General features: G+C 60.5%; 2 protein-coding genes and 1 pseudogene across 2 annotated transcripts in view; all 3 read right to left on the bottom strand.

Moving 5' to 3' along the window:
- Nucleotides 1–270: 270 nt before the first annotated feature.
- Nucleotides 271–425, bottom strand: LOC142438007 (U1 spliceosomal RNA; annotated as a pseudogene).
- A 544-nt stretch (nt 426–969) lies between these two features.
- Nucleotides 970–5,252, bottom strand: SLC27A3 (solute carrier family 27 member 3). The gene is made up of 10 exons (XM_075562395.1): nt 4,537–5,252; nt 4,039–4,248; nt 3,601–3,759; nt 3,047–3,171; nt 2,652–2,846; nt 2,460–2,550; nt 2,142–2,340; nt 1,796–1,893; nt 1,545–1,675; nt 970–1,277 (listed from the first exon to the last, which is right to left on the bottom strand). Exons 1-10 carry the CDS (start codon nt 5,174–5,176, stop codon nt 1,101–1,103), a joined length of 2,025 nt encoding a protein of 674 aa, XP_075418510.1. The 5' UTR covers nt 5,177–5,252; the 3' UTR covers nt 970–1,100.
- Nucleotides 5,253–6,198: 946 nt separating this feature from the next.
- Nucleotides 6,199–15,063, bottom strand: part of INTS3 (integrator complex subunit 3) — a 38,084-nt gene continuing 29,219 nt past the window's right edge. Inside the window, exons 14-30 of the mRNA XM_075562381.1 lie at nt 14,885–14,991; nt 14,137–14,256; nt 13,800–13,929; nt 13,470–13,524; nt 13,246–13,349; nt 12,813–12,857; nt 12,539–12,658; nt 10,759–10,912; nt 9,899–9,967; nt 9,306–9,381; nt 8,873–8,986; nt 8,646–8,694; nt 7,887–8,054; nt 7,541–7,641; nt 7,352–7,424; nt 7,081–7,237; nt 6,199–6,949 (exon numbers count right to left, since the gene is read on the bottom strand). Of these exons, the coding sequence (XP_075418496.1) occupies nt 6,872–6,949; nt 7,081–7,237; nt 7,352–7,424; nt 7,541–7,641; nt 7,887–8,054; nt 8,646–8,694; nt 8,873–8,986; nt 9,306–9,381; nt 9,899–9,967; nt 10,759–10,912; nt 12,539–12,658; nt 12,813–12,857; nt 13,246–13,349; nt 13,470–13,524; nt 13,800–13,929; nt 14,137–14,256; nt 14,885–14,991 (1,720 nt within the window). The 3' untranslated portion in view covers nt 6,199–6,871. The remainder of the gene's footprint in view (nt 6,950–7,080; nt 7,238–7,351; nt 7,425–7,540; nt 7,642–7,886; nt 8,055–8,645; nt 8,695–8,872; nt 8,987–9,305; nt 9,382–9,898; nt 9,968–10,758; nt 10,913–12,538; nt 12,659–12,812; nt 12,858–13,245; nt 13,350–13,469; nt 13,525–13,799; nt 13,930–14,136; nt 14,257–14,884; nt 14,992–15,063) is intronic.

Genomic DNA, 15,063 nt, shown 5'->3' with positions numbered 1-15,063 from the left:
GGTCAGTTTTCTTCCTTGGAGTTAAGATTCAGCTCCCTCAGAGGCCCAAAGGCCAAGGGAAGCTGTCCATCTTCCCTCTGCGCAGGGCTCGGGTGGGACTATGCTGTTTCCGGGAAGCGACCTTGGGTTCTCTGCCCTGCTGCTCCTCTACCAACCCCTTCATCCCTCCTGAAAATCTGAGGGACACAAGGCGGCTTCTAGTCATGTCAAGTGCTCAGATGGGGGTGTTGGGCTCCTCACGCAGGTGAGTTTTCTTTTTTCTTTTTTTTACAGGGGAGAGCGCGAACGCAGTCCCCCACTACCACAAATTATGCAGTTGAGTTTCCCACATTTGGGGAAATCGCAGGGGTCAGCACATCCAGAGTGCAATGGATAAGCCTCGCCCTGGGAAAACCACCTTCGTGATCATGGTATCGCAGGTGTTTTCTTAACCTGGCTTCCCACCATCTTGCGCCTTGCCCCGCCACACACACTTCAAACTCTCCAAACCCAGGAGCTATGGGCTGGCCCCCACTTGCACTGCTTCTTTGGAAAATGGCTTAAGAATGGGGCCAATCAGGCCCAACTCTCTGCCTCTCTCCCCACCACCCCCCGCCCCCACCTCCACCTGGCTTATCTGGGAGGGGTGTAAGGGTCTAGAAACTCAAAGCGTTTTGCTGATTGAGACTGCCAGGCCCTGACCACACCTGGTTCTGTAGTACAGGGTGGGCTGCCACAAGGGGCGGCGTTTTCGCCTGTCCATCTCGGCCTCTGGAGGCAACAACCCTTGGGTCTTCAGAGGCTGCCAGCTAGAGGGGAGACCCTGGCATGGACAGACATCAATCACCAGGGGGTTCTGAGGCCAGATGGGGCCCCCTGGGAGGACACGCCCCACCCTTTGCTCAGGCCCCATGCTGTCAATGGCAGGAATGCAGGCGGATGGATGGACAGGTCCCCAGGAGAAGCACGAGGAGGGAGACTGCCGACTGGAAGGACACAGCCAGATGGGCTCTGACCCCATTTATTACAAAAATGATGAGTACAAATGCCCCATAGAAATAGTCCCTGGTGCCCAGGCCTCCTGCAGGGACCCTCCCCAGCCCCTGGGACAGGAGGGGCTCTCAGATGCGAAGGTCCCCGGCCAGCAGGGCGCTGTGCAGGGCAGGTGTGAAGGGCAGGTAGGCACCTGCAGCTTGGTCCAGGACATAGAGGGGGTCGGGCAGTGAGCTTGGGTCAAAGCCCTCCTTTGCCATGCGGACCTTCTGCTGCTTGAAGGTCTCCGTGGTGGCTAGAGACTCCTGGGGAGAAGGGAGAGAGCAGCCAAGGGGGCTGAAGGGACATGAAAGGCGAAGGGCAAGCTTAGGGCAGGGAGACAGGAATTCAGGGTTGGGGGAGCAGTGACAGGGAAGGGAAAGAGCTAGACAGGGTGATGGAAGGGACACAGAGGCAGGAGGGGTGAAAAGCAGGGGTCTGGTAAGGGACTGTGCTTCCTGTTCAGTGTGTTGTGGAGGCCCTTTGTGGGGTGTGGGGCCATGCGGCGGCCACACAGGGTGGGGCTGATTTACCTGGAGTCTTAGGAACCGAGGCCAAGCATATGGTGGCAGATTCTCAGAGACGTGGGCATAGAACTGTGCCAGGTCCAAAGGGTGGGGGGGCCGCAGTACCAGAGCTGCCATTCCAGCCCTGCCTTCGTGCCCTGGGGGATTGGCGGCAGTGAGCCTCACCATGGCTGACTATGAGGCCCTCACACTCCCTGCACCCAGTGTGTCACCCCCTCAAGGTGGTGGCTGTGCGCCTCCATCTCCCACACCAGCACCTGACACAGTGACTCCGTAGACGTTCACCTCCTGCAGGCAGTCTAGGGCCTCTAAGACCTCCGCCACTTCGGTGGTGGCCACATTTTCCCCCTTCCACCTGCCAGAGAGCAGAGATTCCGGAGTGTGAGTGAGGGATCAGGGCCTTCTGAGCTAAGCCAGGGAGAGGGATCAAGGTGAGGTCAGCGGCCAGGATGCCAGACTGCCTGGAGGTGATGGGCTTAAGTCCTCTGGGGAAGAGAGCTGAGATGAGTGGGGCTCATGGAGTGCAGGTTGGGGGGCTGCAGTTGGTCCCAGACATCCGATGTCAAGGACCAAGAATCCAGAAGCCACGGACAGCTAAGCTACCTGAAGGTGTCCCCAGTCCGGTCGTGGAAGCGGAGAAAGCCTTGGTCATCACAGAGCAGCAGGTCCCCAGTGTTGAAGAAAATGTCCCCAGGGCGGAAGACACCCTCCAGCAGCTTTCCTCTGGTCAGCTCAGGACCCCCGGCGTAGCCCAGGAATGGGGACTGCTGGCTCACCGGGGCCACCAGCAGCCCTGGCTCACCTGGCAGTCACAGGGGGTCAGGAGTGGCTACCTGCCTTGCCCAGAACTTCCTGTCCCCCCGCCCCCCAGCCCAACCTCAGCCTGTTCACCACCTCTCCCCACCCGACCTGAGCACCAACCAGGAGACGTGGCCACACAGCGCCCCCGGGTGTCCCGAACCGGCTCCCCTGTGGTGACATCATAGCGAATCAAGGAGAAGGGGAAGAGGCGCTGGGGAAAGGGAACCAGGACTGGGTCATTTCAGTTGGCGCGAGTCCCCTTCCCCCAGCTCCCACTGCCCAGCTTCTAGCACGTTCATTCGGCCCACTCACCTTGTAAACCCAGGAGGCGCGTCCCACGGCGCCCTGTTGGCCTGTGTAGTTGAAGGTAGCCACGTTGCCCTCTGTCATCCCATACGTCTCCAGCACCTGCAGCGGGCCAAAGCGCCGCACAAATCGCTCCCAGGTGTCTGGGCGCAGCCCACTGCCTACTGCCAGCCGGACCTGATGGCCACACTCGGCCTCACTCTGTGACAGGGGTGGAGGGGGACACCGCTTCAGCACCAAGCGTTGCTCCCCAAATGGTCACATGTACCACATCATCTCTGGCCCCTCAGCCCTCCCTGTTGTTGTGTCTGGCTGGCCCTAGGCCAGGCTCCGTCTCAGACTGTCAACTGTCCCCTCCTTCTGACCCATCTCTCCACCTCAGCGGCTCTGCGCCCACGCACCGGGGGCTGGTTGACAAGGTATCGGCACAACTCCCCGATGTACTGGAACACTGTCACTCGGTGCCGCTGGCAGTCTTCCCAGAACTGGCCGGCTGAGAACTTGGTCTTCAGCACCACTGTGGCCCCTGCCAGAAGCAGGAGGGAGAGGACGAAGGAAGGGGCAAAGGCTGGGCTTCAGGAAGATGTCCGCATGACCCATACATTCCTAGTCACCGGGCCTTCACTGCGTGCGGGGCCGTGAGGGACCTGCTTGTGAGGTTGGCCTCTCGGTAGGCCACGTGAACCCTGTGCTGTTCCCACCTGCACCTTGGAGAGGTTAATGCACAGTCACCCCAACTTTGGTACTTCTACCTCCAGCCTAGCTCCTTCCCGCCCTGAGACCCTGGGGATCTCAGAACTGGCCAGCCTACCCACTGACCCAGGAGGGGCGTGGGGAGACTGGAAGCAGGCCCAGGCCAGTCCACGCGAGGTACTTAAACACAGACTGGAACACACAGATACACACATGCATTGGGGGACTCTATGGGTATGGGGGAGGAAGAGTGGAGGCTCACCGATGCCCAGGCAGCCCACAATGCCCAAGAGAGACCCAGACATGTGGTAGAGTGGGAGGGCCAGGTAGATCACGTCCTCCTGGTGGACGGCGCACAGCTGGTAGAAGCCCTGGCACTGCAGGATCTTCAGATGGCTGATGCGAGCAGCCTTGGGGAGGCCTGTGGGATGGTGGGCAGGTTTAAGCCGCAGGCCCCACTCCCCTTTGCTCCCTGCTCTGTCTCCCACGACCACAAAAAGCAGCGGGACAGGAGAAGCTGAAGAGGAGAGCCAGGGCTGTTGTGGAAATGGGGGCAGCTTGGGGGAAGAGAGAGCAGTGTAGGAATCAGCATCCTCCCTGGGGGGATTTGGAGGTGGGGGAGGGTGTCTCCGGGAGCTGAAGTCTGTTTCTCAGTCTCGGTTTTTGGGAGGGAAACACGGGGTGTCCTGCTCTCTCTCACCCGTGGTGCCGGAGGTGAAGATGTATAGACACGTGTCCATGATGTTGCGGGGGGCCGACAGGTACCCCGGCACTGGCCTATCCACTTCAGCAGAGGCCACGGCCAGCAAATCTCGGATTCCAGCCTGCGAGGTAACGGGGCCTGCAGCCCACAGGCAGAGCCCCATGGCTCTGAGGGCCGGCAGGTCAGGCTCCAGGGACTCCAGGAACTCTGTGCGGGGAAGGAAAGGCAGCTCCACGGCTCTGCCGCTTCCCAACAGGCTTCCCCACCCTTAGCCTGCCTCCAGGCACTCCTTGGGGGAGGAACACGAGTATGGCCAACCGGCGGGAACAGATACCATGGGGAGCCCCATGCATCGGAGGGAACCACACTCAGCCCCATCTTCTACCAAACCTAGAAGCCCAGTTCTGACCCGCGGGGACGCGTTCCTCCTCCCGCCCCCCGGGAGCCCCTCCCGGCAGCTGGCCCCGCCCCGTCAGTCGCGTGCAGCAGCCTTACCTGGCGCTAGCACCAGCGCGCGCGCGTCGCAGCTGCGGAGGCAGTGCAGCAGGGGGCCGCGGCGCAGGGCGGTGGGCACAAAGGCAGTGCGCAGGCCGGCCTTGGCCAGACCGAACCAGAGCCACACGAACTCTGGGCTGGAGGGGAGGAGCAGAGCCACGGTCGCCCCCGGCTCCAGAGGGGCCGCGGCCCCGCCGACTTTGGACGTCCCATCCCCTTCCCACCCGGCGGGCGCCGCGCCGCTTCCGGCCGCGTCTCCGGCTCCCTGCGCCGCCCGCGCGCCCTCCGCCTCGCCGGGCCCGGCGTCCCAGCCCCGTGCGCGCAGGAAGGCGCGCGCCGCCCGGTTACTCTGGCGCTCTGCCTCCGCGTAGCTAAAGCGCCTCGTGCCGTGAATGAGAAAGGTGTGTTCGGAGCGCTCCCGGGCCTGCTGCGTCAGACGCCAGGCCAGGCTGCAGCCCCCGTCGGGACTTTGCGGGTCGGCAGCAGCCGCGGCCAGGGCGCGAGCTCCAAGAGCCCGTTTGCAGCGAAGGGCGCGCACGGCGAAGGCCAGGTCTGCCGCCAGCCAGCGCAACTGAGGCCAGAGGTGCAGCTTGAGCAGGAGCAGCGGCAGCAACAGAAGGGGCAGCAGGAGAGCGATCATGATGCCCTCGCTCCAGCCTCTGTCAACACCCCGGAGATTCCCGTCTGAAAACTGGAGCCGCTCGCCCCGGGAGCGCGCGTGCGCTGGCACACGCCCCTTCCTACCAGCACCCCCCTCCCACGGGGCGGAGAGCAGAGACCCGGGAGGTGATTCTTGACTCCCGTCCCCCCTCCCCCGGACCTACGCTCCGCCCTAGGCGCACTCCTTCCAGAAGGCCTGGCTCTGGCCTTCGGGTCCTCTGCCCCTGCTTTTCAGATTGTGCCCTCCACCGCCAGCATCGGCCTGGGCTTCAGAGCCCTCCTCTGAGAGCCAGTCCAACCGCATCTGGAGTGCAGAACTCGGTGCCGCCTGTAGTTGCTGCAAGTCCCGGCATGGTGGCCAGACGCACGCACCCCCCTCAGCTGCAGCAGCAGTCCACGGGACTGGGGCCAGTGGGCAGGCAGCTAAGTAGGGGAAAGGTGGAGGCCCAGGCCGCCAGATTTCTGGAGGGGCCACCGCAGAAGCCCCTCCCTTTGGGCAAGGGTACAGTGATTGGGACCAGCCAGAGAATGCTTTCCATCCTGGTTTTAATTGGGGCAGAGGGAAGCGGGTAAAAAAAATGCGGTTTAGGTTTTCAGGGGAGGGTGTAGCAGCTTTGCAGGAAGGGAGAAATTTGCAGGCAGAAGAGGTGGAGCTGCACTCAGCCCTACTGCACCCCCTCTGCCAACCTCCCAGGGAAGGGGCACAGCTGCTCAGCAAGCTTCCTGCAAGTGTCTCAAGCCCAGCGTCTGACCGCCTCCAAGCACACTTCTGTCCCTGTTACTAAGGCCACCACAGACTTAAGGTAGTGTGGTACCAGGGGCATGGGCTCTGGAGAGACGTGGGCCAAGGCCCACGGGGAAGGCACTGGCATCCCCATCTCTGTCTTGCTGAGCTCCTTGGTAGTGGCTGGGAAGGAGACAAGGCAGGAAGGGAAAAGAGGGTACCAATTACACTGGGGTCCCGCCTATGCTCAGGGGAGGTGGGGATACAACTCTGGCACAAGAGCTTCTGGCTTGTTTTATTGTCACTTAAAAACAACTTTTAAAAATGCTATTACCTCTGGCAAAAAATAAAACAAGGAAATGGGACCATTTGACAGTTCTGGGGACCTGACTTTTGACTCTGGCCAGCTAGAAGGGCCACCTCAGCCAGCCTGGGCCTGCAGAGCACACCTCCCTCTCAAGTTCCTTGCTGAATGCTGTAGCACCCCATGGTGAGAAATAGGCACAGGCTGGGTACCCACTCTCTGCTGTAACCTTAGGGAGGGCGGCTGATATCTCTGCTCCAGGTGATCAGACCTGAAGGGGAGGTGGGAGAGCACCTCCCACCCAGCCTTCTCTCCTAGCCACCTAGTCACCGGCCTCTAGTCTCTTCTCAGGGTGGGGAGGGCTGAGGATGGGCACAGTGCTGCGGCCTCGGGCCCCCATGGGAACCCAAGTGCTGGGTGGGAGGCAGTGTGATCCAGCTGGAGACCCCACAGGAACAGTGGGGCTGGGGGATGGCGTGGCGGCTTCTCAGGCTGGGCATAGTGAAGAGGAAGCACATCCATCCTTCTGGGCGCGCTCTGGGATGGGGAGAGGGTGTGTCCCTTGGAACCTCCCCATCCCTGTCAACCTTGATTCACCAGTGAGGGGAGGGGCAGTCCAAGCAGACGCAAGTGGAGGGGCTACAGACTCAGTCACTGTCAGAACCCACTGCCGAGGACCCCTTCCGTTTCCGCTTGGTGGGCTTCGGTTTTGTGTCTTCCTCTTCCTGGAAGAGGAGGAGGATGGATGTGGGTTGAGTGACTGGTCTGGGCAGCCCCTGGCCTCAGTGGCCCAGTGCTCCCACCATCTCGCCCCCACTTCCCCACCCCCCACGCTCCCCCTGGCTGAGCCCCACACCGAGGCACTGCTGGAGCCTGACTCTTCCTCAGCGTTGGGGGGCTGTGTGGCATTCTTTCGGCTTCTTGGGCTAGACAGTGCTGCTTTTCGGCGGCTCTTGGGTGGCTTGGTGGAAGAGTCCTCATACTCCTCAGCCAGAGAGAAAAGGTCACTAAACCTGAGGGAGAAAAACGCTCTCAGGGGACAGGGGCTGGCATCCTGGCCCTGAATCTAGCCCCAGTGTCTTGCTGCACCCCTCCCCCCCACCCAGAGGCTCCCTGCCTGCCCTTACTTCATCTTGTGGGCTTCGTCACAGCTCGCCTGCACGTGCTGCAGCGCCTGCAGGATTGGAGTCTGGCTGAAAACTGGAGGGCGGACGGCACGGGAGAGAGCAGTTAGACTTAGATGTCTGGAGCTGGCAGAGGCCCCAGGGGCTGTTTTCTCTACGTGCCCCTCCTTCCTTCCCCAGTCTGCCGCGTACAGCTCTGCTTGGTGTTGGTCAGGTTGAGGCGCAGGTTGTCCAGATGCTCCAGGATCTGCTCCAGGGTCAGCTGGGCCAGCTTGCTGCTGGAGCTCCTCAGGCTGGGCAGGGGGAGGGTGGGCTGGGGGTGACGGGAGCAGGCTCCAGGAGCCCCACCTCGCCTACCGCAAGTGACACAGGCTATTCCGGAGGAGTGGGGGTGGGAGGGGTGGACAGGCAGAGGTATGCCTGGAAGCAGGGCCCCTGGCCCAGTGAGTACTAGGAGAGAAGGGGCCATAGGGGTCCGGCATGACATGGGGCTTCAGACCACTAGATGTCGCCCACAAACCGGGCTAGTGTGTCCCACCTCTGCCTCTTTCGTGGGAGGCTGTTGTTCTTGATGAGCAGGGACTTGATGTGCTCGGCCAAGAGCTCGTCGTGCTTCAGGCACCAGTGCCGCAGGATGCTGGTGGTGAACTGGTCGTCCGGGTGGCAGGGCCGACTCAGCACCATCTTTACCATCTCCTCGCTGGGCCTGCAGTGGTGGGTGGGTGGGTGGGCAGGCGGCCACCGGACACAGCTGCCCTACACTCTCCCCACCTGCCCACCCAGAGTCCTCCTTCCTCTTGATGTGAGTCTCTCAGGTGAGGGAGGGGAGGAAGGATAAATACCCCGGTCTGGAAATTATGGGCTGGGGATGGAAGGAGCTGCCTCTGTCCTGTCCTCCACCAGGCACCCTAGAGGGAGCCTGGTCCAGGGATATGTCTGTGTGCGTGCGTGCGTGCGCGCGCGTGTGTGTGAGAGAGAGAGAGAGAGAGAGAGAGAGAGAGGAGCAGAATGCTGGCTGTAGGAACATGGGGGTGGGGAGCAGCAGCAGGCAGCAGTGATTAGAAGCGCTGGGGCAGCAGGAAACAGGGATGTCCGGTCCCCACCTCTGAGGGCAGCTCCTGGTGGGCAGGGGGTAAAGTCAGAGGAAGCCCAGGTCCCCAGAGAGCTGTGCATTGGGGGAAGGGCTGAGCAAGCAGCTGTTGAGGACAGGAAAAAACAGGGCATGGGAGCAGACTGTCCTTTCCCCACCGCCTGACTGGGCGCTGGGGCGGGCTAGAGCCCCCAGGGTGCGACTCACTTCTCTCTCCGGAGCTGCAGCAGCAGGCAGGACAGGGCCTCCGGATGCTCTGTGTGCAGGGCGGGGAGAGGCCAAGGCTGCTCAGTGGCTGAGTGAGCGACCCCAGGACACCCCCCAGCAGATGGGACCAGACACCTTCCAAGAGGAGCCAGCAAGCTCCCGTCGCAGTCCTGGCCCTCGGGGGGAGCCTGCAGTGGGTGGGGGCTAGCACCCAGAGCCCAACTCACCCTTGTACTTGAGGTGCTGCAGGATGGGGATTATGGTCTCCAGCGGAATGTTGTGGGCCAGGAAAAGCTGCCAGGCACAGTACTGCTCAAAGGTCTCCCAGTCCAGGCTCTGGACTGCAAACGGCACCCGAGAAACACTGTCTATGGCTGACCCACTGACCACTAGCACCCCAAGCAGGAATGGGCTAGTGACCGCCCCTCCCCCCCCCCGGGTCCCCTGCCTTTCCACAATGCTGTGCTCTCTTCCCCTGCTAAAGCTGCCTACTCTACAGAGCAGAACTCAGTCAGAGGGCACGGTGCAGGGTGGTCTACCCACCCACACCTTGGCTCAGTGTAGGTTTCCTGATGCTGGGAACACTCCTGCCACCTCCCGGCCCTGCCCCGCCATGCCCCCAGCACCTCTCCTCCACAGGCAGTCAGAGTCACAGCTTACTGAGGATGTTGAGAACGGAGTCTTTTCGAAACATGACCAGGTTCCCCATCATCACATGGCAGACTAGCTCCTGGAGCTGAGGGGAGGGAGGTGGGACCCATGAGTTCTAGGAGGTCATGGAGCAGCACAGGGCTCCACTGGTGGGGAAAGACTGATGTGGAGGGAAGGGGCTCTGGGGGGGGGCTGGTGAGGGAGCAACAGGGCCCAGTGGGTCCCCTCTGGGAAACCTCCCCGACCCTGGGGCAGAGCGAGGACAGACAACTTCCCCACCTGGCCGCCTTGGTTGGGGCCTGGGACCCACACTAGATGGTGCCCGAGGGGTGTTGACCAAGAATGGTTCCAAGCAGAGTTGCACCCTTTTGGGTCCCTGGGTGTGGCAGCCAAAGCTACGGCCACGCTCACTGACAGCAAAGGAGCAAACCGAGCCCTTCTCATCTCATGGAGGCAGGAGTGCTGGAGATGACAGGCAGCTAGGGGACTCTAGACAGCACCCCAACATGCCTCCATGGACCCCACTTTCCCCTGGCTCCCCCAGCCTGACTGCCTGCAGCGAGCCCGCAGGCCCAGGCAAGCAGCTGTCAGTCCTGGCTCACCTGTGCAGAGTCGATCACGGCCACAATCATGTTCAGCAGTTCCCCGCTCCGCAAGGTCTCATCGGGAAACTAGGTGGGAGAAGAAAGGCGTCAGGACCCGAGTCCAGGACCCACTCCTCCTTTCCCACTGTGCAGATGAGGGGCTAAGTCGTGAGCCCACGTGGCTACTGGTGTGACCACGTGGGCGGGGAGGGGGAGTGAATAAGATTGGATTAGAGAAAGCCAGAGCTGAGGGGGTCTGGGCAGACCCCCCTAGGCCTGGAGGACGAGGGGCCGGGCATGAGGGTACACACGGCAGGCAGTGGGAAGGGAGGGGAGAGAAACTGCCATCTGAGTGACATCTGGACTCCTCCTCCTCCTGGTTCCTGGCTGAGAGCACAGTTCCTCTTGTTGGGCCCACAGAATGGGCTCTGATTCCTTTGTTCTGGGGACTTTCATGAGGAGGAGGGAGAGCCAGTCACCCCTCCTCAGGCCCAGCGAGGAGCCAGGGGAAACGAAAGTGCACCTTCACCCCGGAGGCCCTGCTCTCTGAGAATCATGTGGGGGAAGCCCAGGGCAGGCCATCAGAAGGCAAGAGGGCTGTGGACATGGGGGGCCTGTGGGGGACCTGTCCTGAGTTCACATGATGGGGTCTAAGCTGAAAAGCTTGGGCCCCAACTCCCTCCATAACCTAGAGGATTCCAGATACAGGCCAGACCCACCAAGGACAGGTGTCCTGGAGATGACCGACAACCCTCCATCCCACAGGGGACGCCATGGAAGGCCAGGGAGCAGGCAGAGGCAGGCTCAAGGGCTGTGGGGGACTCAGAAGTGCCAATGAGGGGGATCGTTTTCTGGGAGCCCCTTCCTGCCCAGCTAACCTCTGTATAGATGGAGGGCGTGAGGTGGCACAGCAGCCGCACGTCATCTTCCTGGCAGGCCTTCATGTCCATCATCAGGCAGGTGTGCAGGTCGCCCAGCTGGGTGGCCTGGGCAAACGACTCGTACAGGTTCATCTTTCCCGCCGCGGCTTTGCTGTAACACCAGGGAGTCAGTCCCACGGCCCAGCGCCAGCCCTGCCCCAGCCTCTGCAGAGGGTCCCGGCTTATGGAGGGCTCCCACGCTGCAACCCCTTCACCTGCCTCTCGTGAAGGGCTAAGCCATCTCCTGACCCTCTTGGGCCTGGCCCAGGGGCTTGCCGACGTAACAAGAACTGGAGCGGGAGGACCCAGGTCAGGTTTGTAAACGAGCTTGTTTTCCTCCACATTGCCCTGCTGAGCTCGGAACTATGAGGGCCAGAAAACAGGTACATCCCTACCTCACACCAGACACAAAACTTAACCCACAAGCTTGCAGGCGTAAATGTATGCACTATAAAATTCCCAGACGTAAATCTAGGAGTAAATTTTCATGGCCATGGGTTCAGACAACAATTTTTTTGATAAGATACCTAAACTGACCAAAAAATGATAAATGGAACTTCATGAGAATGGAAAACTTCTGAAAGGTTAGGAGAAGAGGAGGAGGGGAAAAAGGAAACAGGAAGTAGGGTGATGCCAGCACACTGGGGACCACAATCAGGGGAACAAGATGGGCATGAGCTGTTGCGTGGAGCTGACCTGCTCTGTAAATCCTCACCCAAATCACAATAAAAAGTATTTTTAAAAAATCCGAAGCTTTTATGTCTTGAAGAGCTCCGTTTCAAGAAAGTAAAAAAGTGCACAGAATGGAAGAAAATATTTGCAATCATGATCGATAAGGGACTTGTATCCAAAGTATACAAAGAAAGCATAAAACTTCACAATGACTCAAATAACCCAATTACAAGTGGGAAAGGATTTGAAGAGACCCTTCTCCAAAGTGGATCCACACCAGCCACCAAGGGCGTGAGAAGAGGTCACCATCACTTGCCAACAAACACCGCAGGAGCCTTCGGGTTGCTGGCGCTGCTCACGAAACCTACAGACGCCCGTGGTTTATGCTCAGGGCAGTGGAAACACAGCCCACACACAACTCTGTACACGAGTGTCCGCAGCAGTGTGCACACGGGCAACAAGCAGGAACTGCGCTAAGTGGATCATGGCACACGACCCAGTGACTTAAGAGAGTAACGCTTGGTCATGAAAAATGAAGGTACTACTACATGCTACAACATGGATGAATCTTTATACTTGAACGTTATACTTGTATTAAGTGGAAGATGTGAGAACGGGGCTTTCTAGTTCATCTCGAAACTCACAGGGGCAATTCTGCCCTGTCCCGTGGGGTCACTCTTAGCCAGCAGAGTGTAAGACGTCCATCACCAGAGCTACTGCAGGACATAGAATGTCAGGACGAGGTAAACCCACGCAGGCAGAGGGGATGAGGAAACCGAGCGACTGCTAACGGGCACAGGACTCGTTCTGGGTGACGGAGATGTCCTGATTTTGGCAGTGGCCTCAGATGTACAACTCTGTGAAGGTTCCAAACACCACTGAGTTTCACACTTTAATAGAAGAGTAAATTCTTTGTCTATAACGCTATAATTTTCAAAATAAAAACAAAACAAAAAGACACAGAAATGCTGGGTAAATAGCCATGGGTAGGGTCGCTGGGGTGCAGGAGGGGAGAGGCCTTTTGGGGTGCCTCCCGTCACTGGCTCCACGTGAGGGCCGTACCCACCTGGCCCTCAGGTAGTAGAGCAGGTGGTAGCCGATCTTGGGCTGCTTTTGATACAGCTCCGAGAGAAGGTCCAGAAGCAGCGAGAAGCTGCTGTTGTCCTCCTGCATCTGGCACAGGTTCCTGGGGAGAGGAGAGCGGTGCCACGGCAGACTCGGCTCTGGAGCCCGAGGCCAGAACAGGCCTGCTGGCTGGATGGGGAGGCTGTGCCCCATGGCGGGGCTTGCGAGGCATGCGGCGCGCGGCCAGAGCGCGAGCAGCAGGGCTGGATACGTACCTGAATATCAGATAGAGAGGCTTCCCCACAGATTCCTCCAGGGACCTGCAAGAGGAGGGTTCGCCGTCAGAGCCCATGCGGCGCAGGTGGGGCGGACGGGCAGCTGCTGCTTTCCCCACAAAGCCCAAAACGCAGGGCCACCCCTGACGCTGTCGTCATCACACAGAATGTGGCCCTTTGGCGAGAGAGGCCAGGCCAGGTCCAATCCCACCAGGCTCATCCAAGAAGGGGCGCCGGGGGCTGGCCACCCAGGAAGGGGACACTAGCCCACTGTCCCCGTGCACACAGCATGCAGCGGCGCCAGCGGCAAGGAGAAGCGCTTGCTACATGCACCAGTGCCCTCGAGAGTAAGGACACCCGAAGAAACTGCCTTCAGGCGGGTAGCAGGCCCACTGCGTGAGGGGCCGGGGCTGGGGGAAGGAAGGAGCCTTACTCTTCCGTGACCTCCTCAGGCAGCACCTCCCCTCGGAAATGGGCCTTGAACAGCTCCTGCAGGCAGGACGCCAGCACAGAGAGCTGCTCCGAGTCAAAGTCTTCCTGGGGGAGAGACAAGGGCAGAGGGAGCAGCGCTCAGCCCTGAGCCCGCTGCCTCCACCCCAGAAGGGACCCTTGGCGTGGCGTGGCTGTTTACTCCCGAGGGCCGGGGCTCTGTCTCACCTCCAGAACCTGGTCCACGATTTCCTGCATGACCTCACACTGGGCCTCTGTGTCACTGCAGCACATGAGGAGAAAGCCGGGCACCAATGACAGTGGGGGGCAGCACGCACAGGCACGGCCACAGCCCAAGGCAGAACCAAGGAGCTTGGTAAGAGCCAGGCCCAATCGGACCTGCCGAGAGGCCCCAGAGAGGGGAACCCCTCTCCAACCCTGGTTGCAGGGAGACCCCAGGGTTGGCCAGGCCCTCCCACTCCCAGCCAGGGCTGCTCTAGCCCCTCAGCCTGCTATGCCCACCCGCAGTGGCAGGGCCCAGCACAGGTCTGCACCCACCTCCCCTTCTGCAGTTGGAGCACTTTGTCCCTTAGGGACTCGTCCAACTGGTCAAGGTAAGGGGTGATGTCCACGGGCTCTTCCACGACCGTCTCCTTAATGGGGTGGAAGCGAAACTCTCTCTTCTTTCCTGAAGGGAGGGGTTTAGGTGCAGAGTCACTCTGAGAAGGACCGAGCCCTCCCACCCGAACAGGCCCAGCTTTGAGGAGCAGAGGCAGGAACCAGCCATCCTGTGCACCCAGTGAGCCTCTGCTCAAAGCGTCAACGCACAGGGCGAGGGGATGGGACTGCAGGCGGCGGCTCCTGGGGCCAAGCTGTGCCCTTGCCGTGGGCGCACCTTTACTGCTGAGGTCCTCGTCGTCGTCACTGAAGGCGGCCTCCGCATTCTCGTAGCCACTCTCGTCCTTGTCTGACATGGGGGTGTCCATCTCCATGGACACTGGCTCCTCAATCTTGACTGGGGAGGAAGGGAGGCACGGCACTGTCAGGGTGCTCCTGGAGCCCAAATGGGACTGCTGACCTCCAGAGGAGGCCGACCCCGCCCTCACGACCCCCAGCCTGGCAGGGCGTTTGCCTGGGACAGGAAGAGCACAGGCCACGGCTCTTCCAGGCTCCGCTCAGGACCCGTGAAGAGAACAAAGCCAGGGACAGTCCCAAAGGCACTGAATTTCAAACCTAGTCAAGGAACTACATTTGGCTTAAACTCTTACCCCCCCCCCCACCAAAAAAAAAAAGGGTGAGGTGGCGGTGGGGGGAGGGACATGGACAGGCAGATGAGTAGCTGCCTGTTTGGAACTGGGAGCAGGCTTTGAGACGTGACCACCTTGAGGGACAACCTCCCCTCCTCCTCTAAGGAGAGAGAGAGGCAAAGTGCAGGTGGGACAAGCACTTAGCCTGTGGACGCCGCCTCCCTCCTGAGGTGATGGACAAGGAGGACTGTGGATGCACAGAGGAGCAAGTAGACGCTGGACACAACCAGAGGGACCAAGAGCACAGAGGGCGCCAAGGGCGCAGAGATGGCAAAATGCACACAGGTTCTGCTGGAGGCCCTGAGGCCTCCAGCCCCAGCTCTCAAGCGCGCATACCTTCCACAGGGGGGGAGGGTGAACTGCAGAACTCGGGAAATTTCTCTCTCAGCATTGCCCGCAGCTCCTTATCCAACTTAGGGTTATCAAACAGGGGCGCCAGATGCCTGATGGGGAACACAGATGAAAGTCAGCATCAGGGCCCAGCACTCCTAACTCGGCACACAGGACCAAGAGAG

The sequence above is a fragment of the Tenrec ecaudatus genome, chromosome 1 (genome assembly GCF_050624435.1).
Source record: "Tenrec ecaudatus isolate mTenEca1 chromosome 1, mTenEca1.hap1, whole genome shotgun sequence".
NCBI lineage: Eukaryota > Metazoa > Chordata > Mammalia > Afrosoricida > Tenrecidae > Tenrec > Tenrec ecaudatus.
The sequence above is the reverse complement of the archived record's forward strand: the minus strand, read 5'-3'. Positions and strand labels throughout refer to the sequence as shown.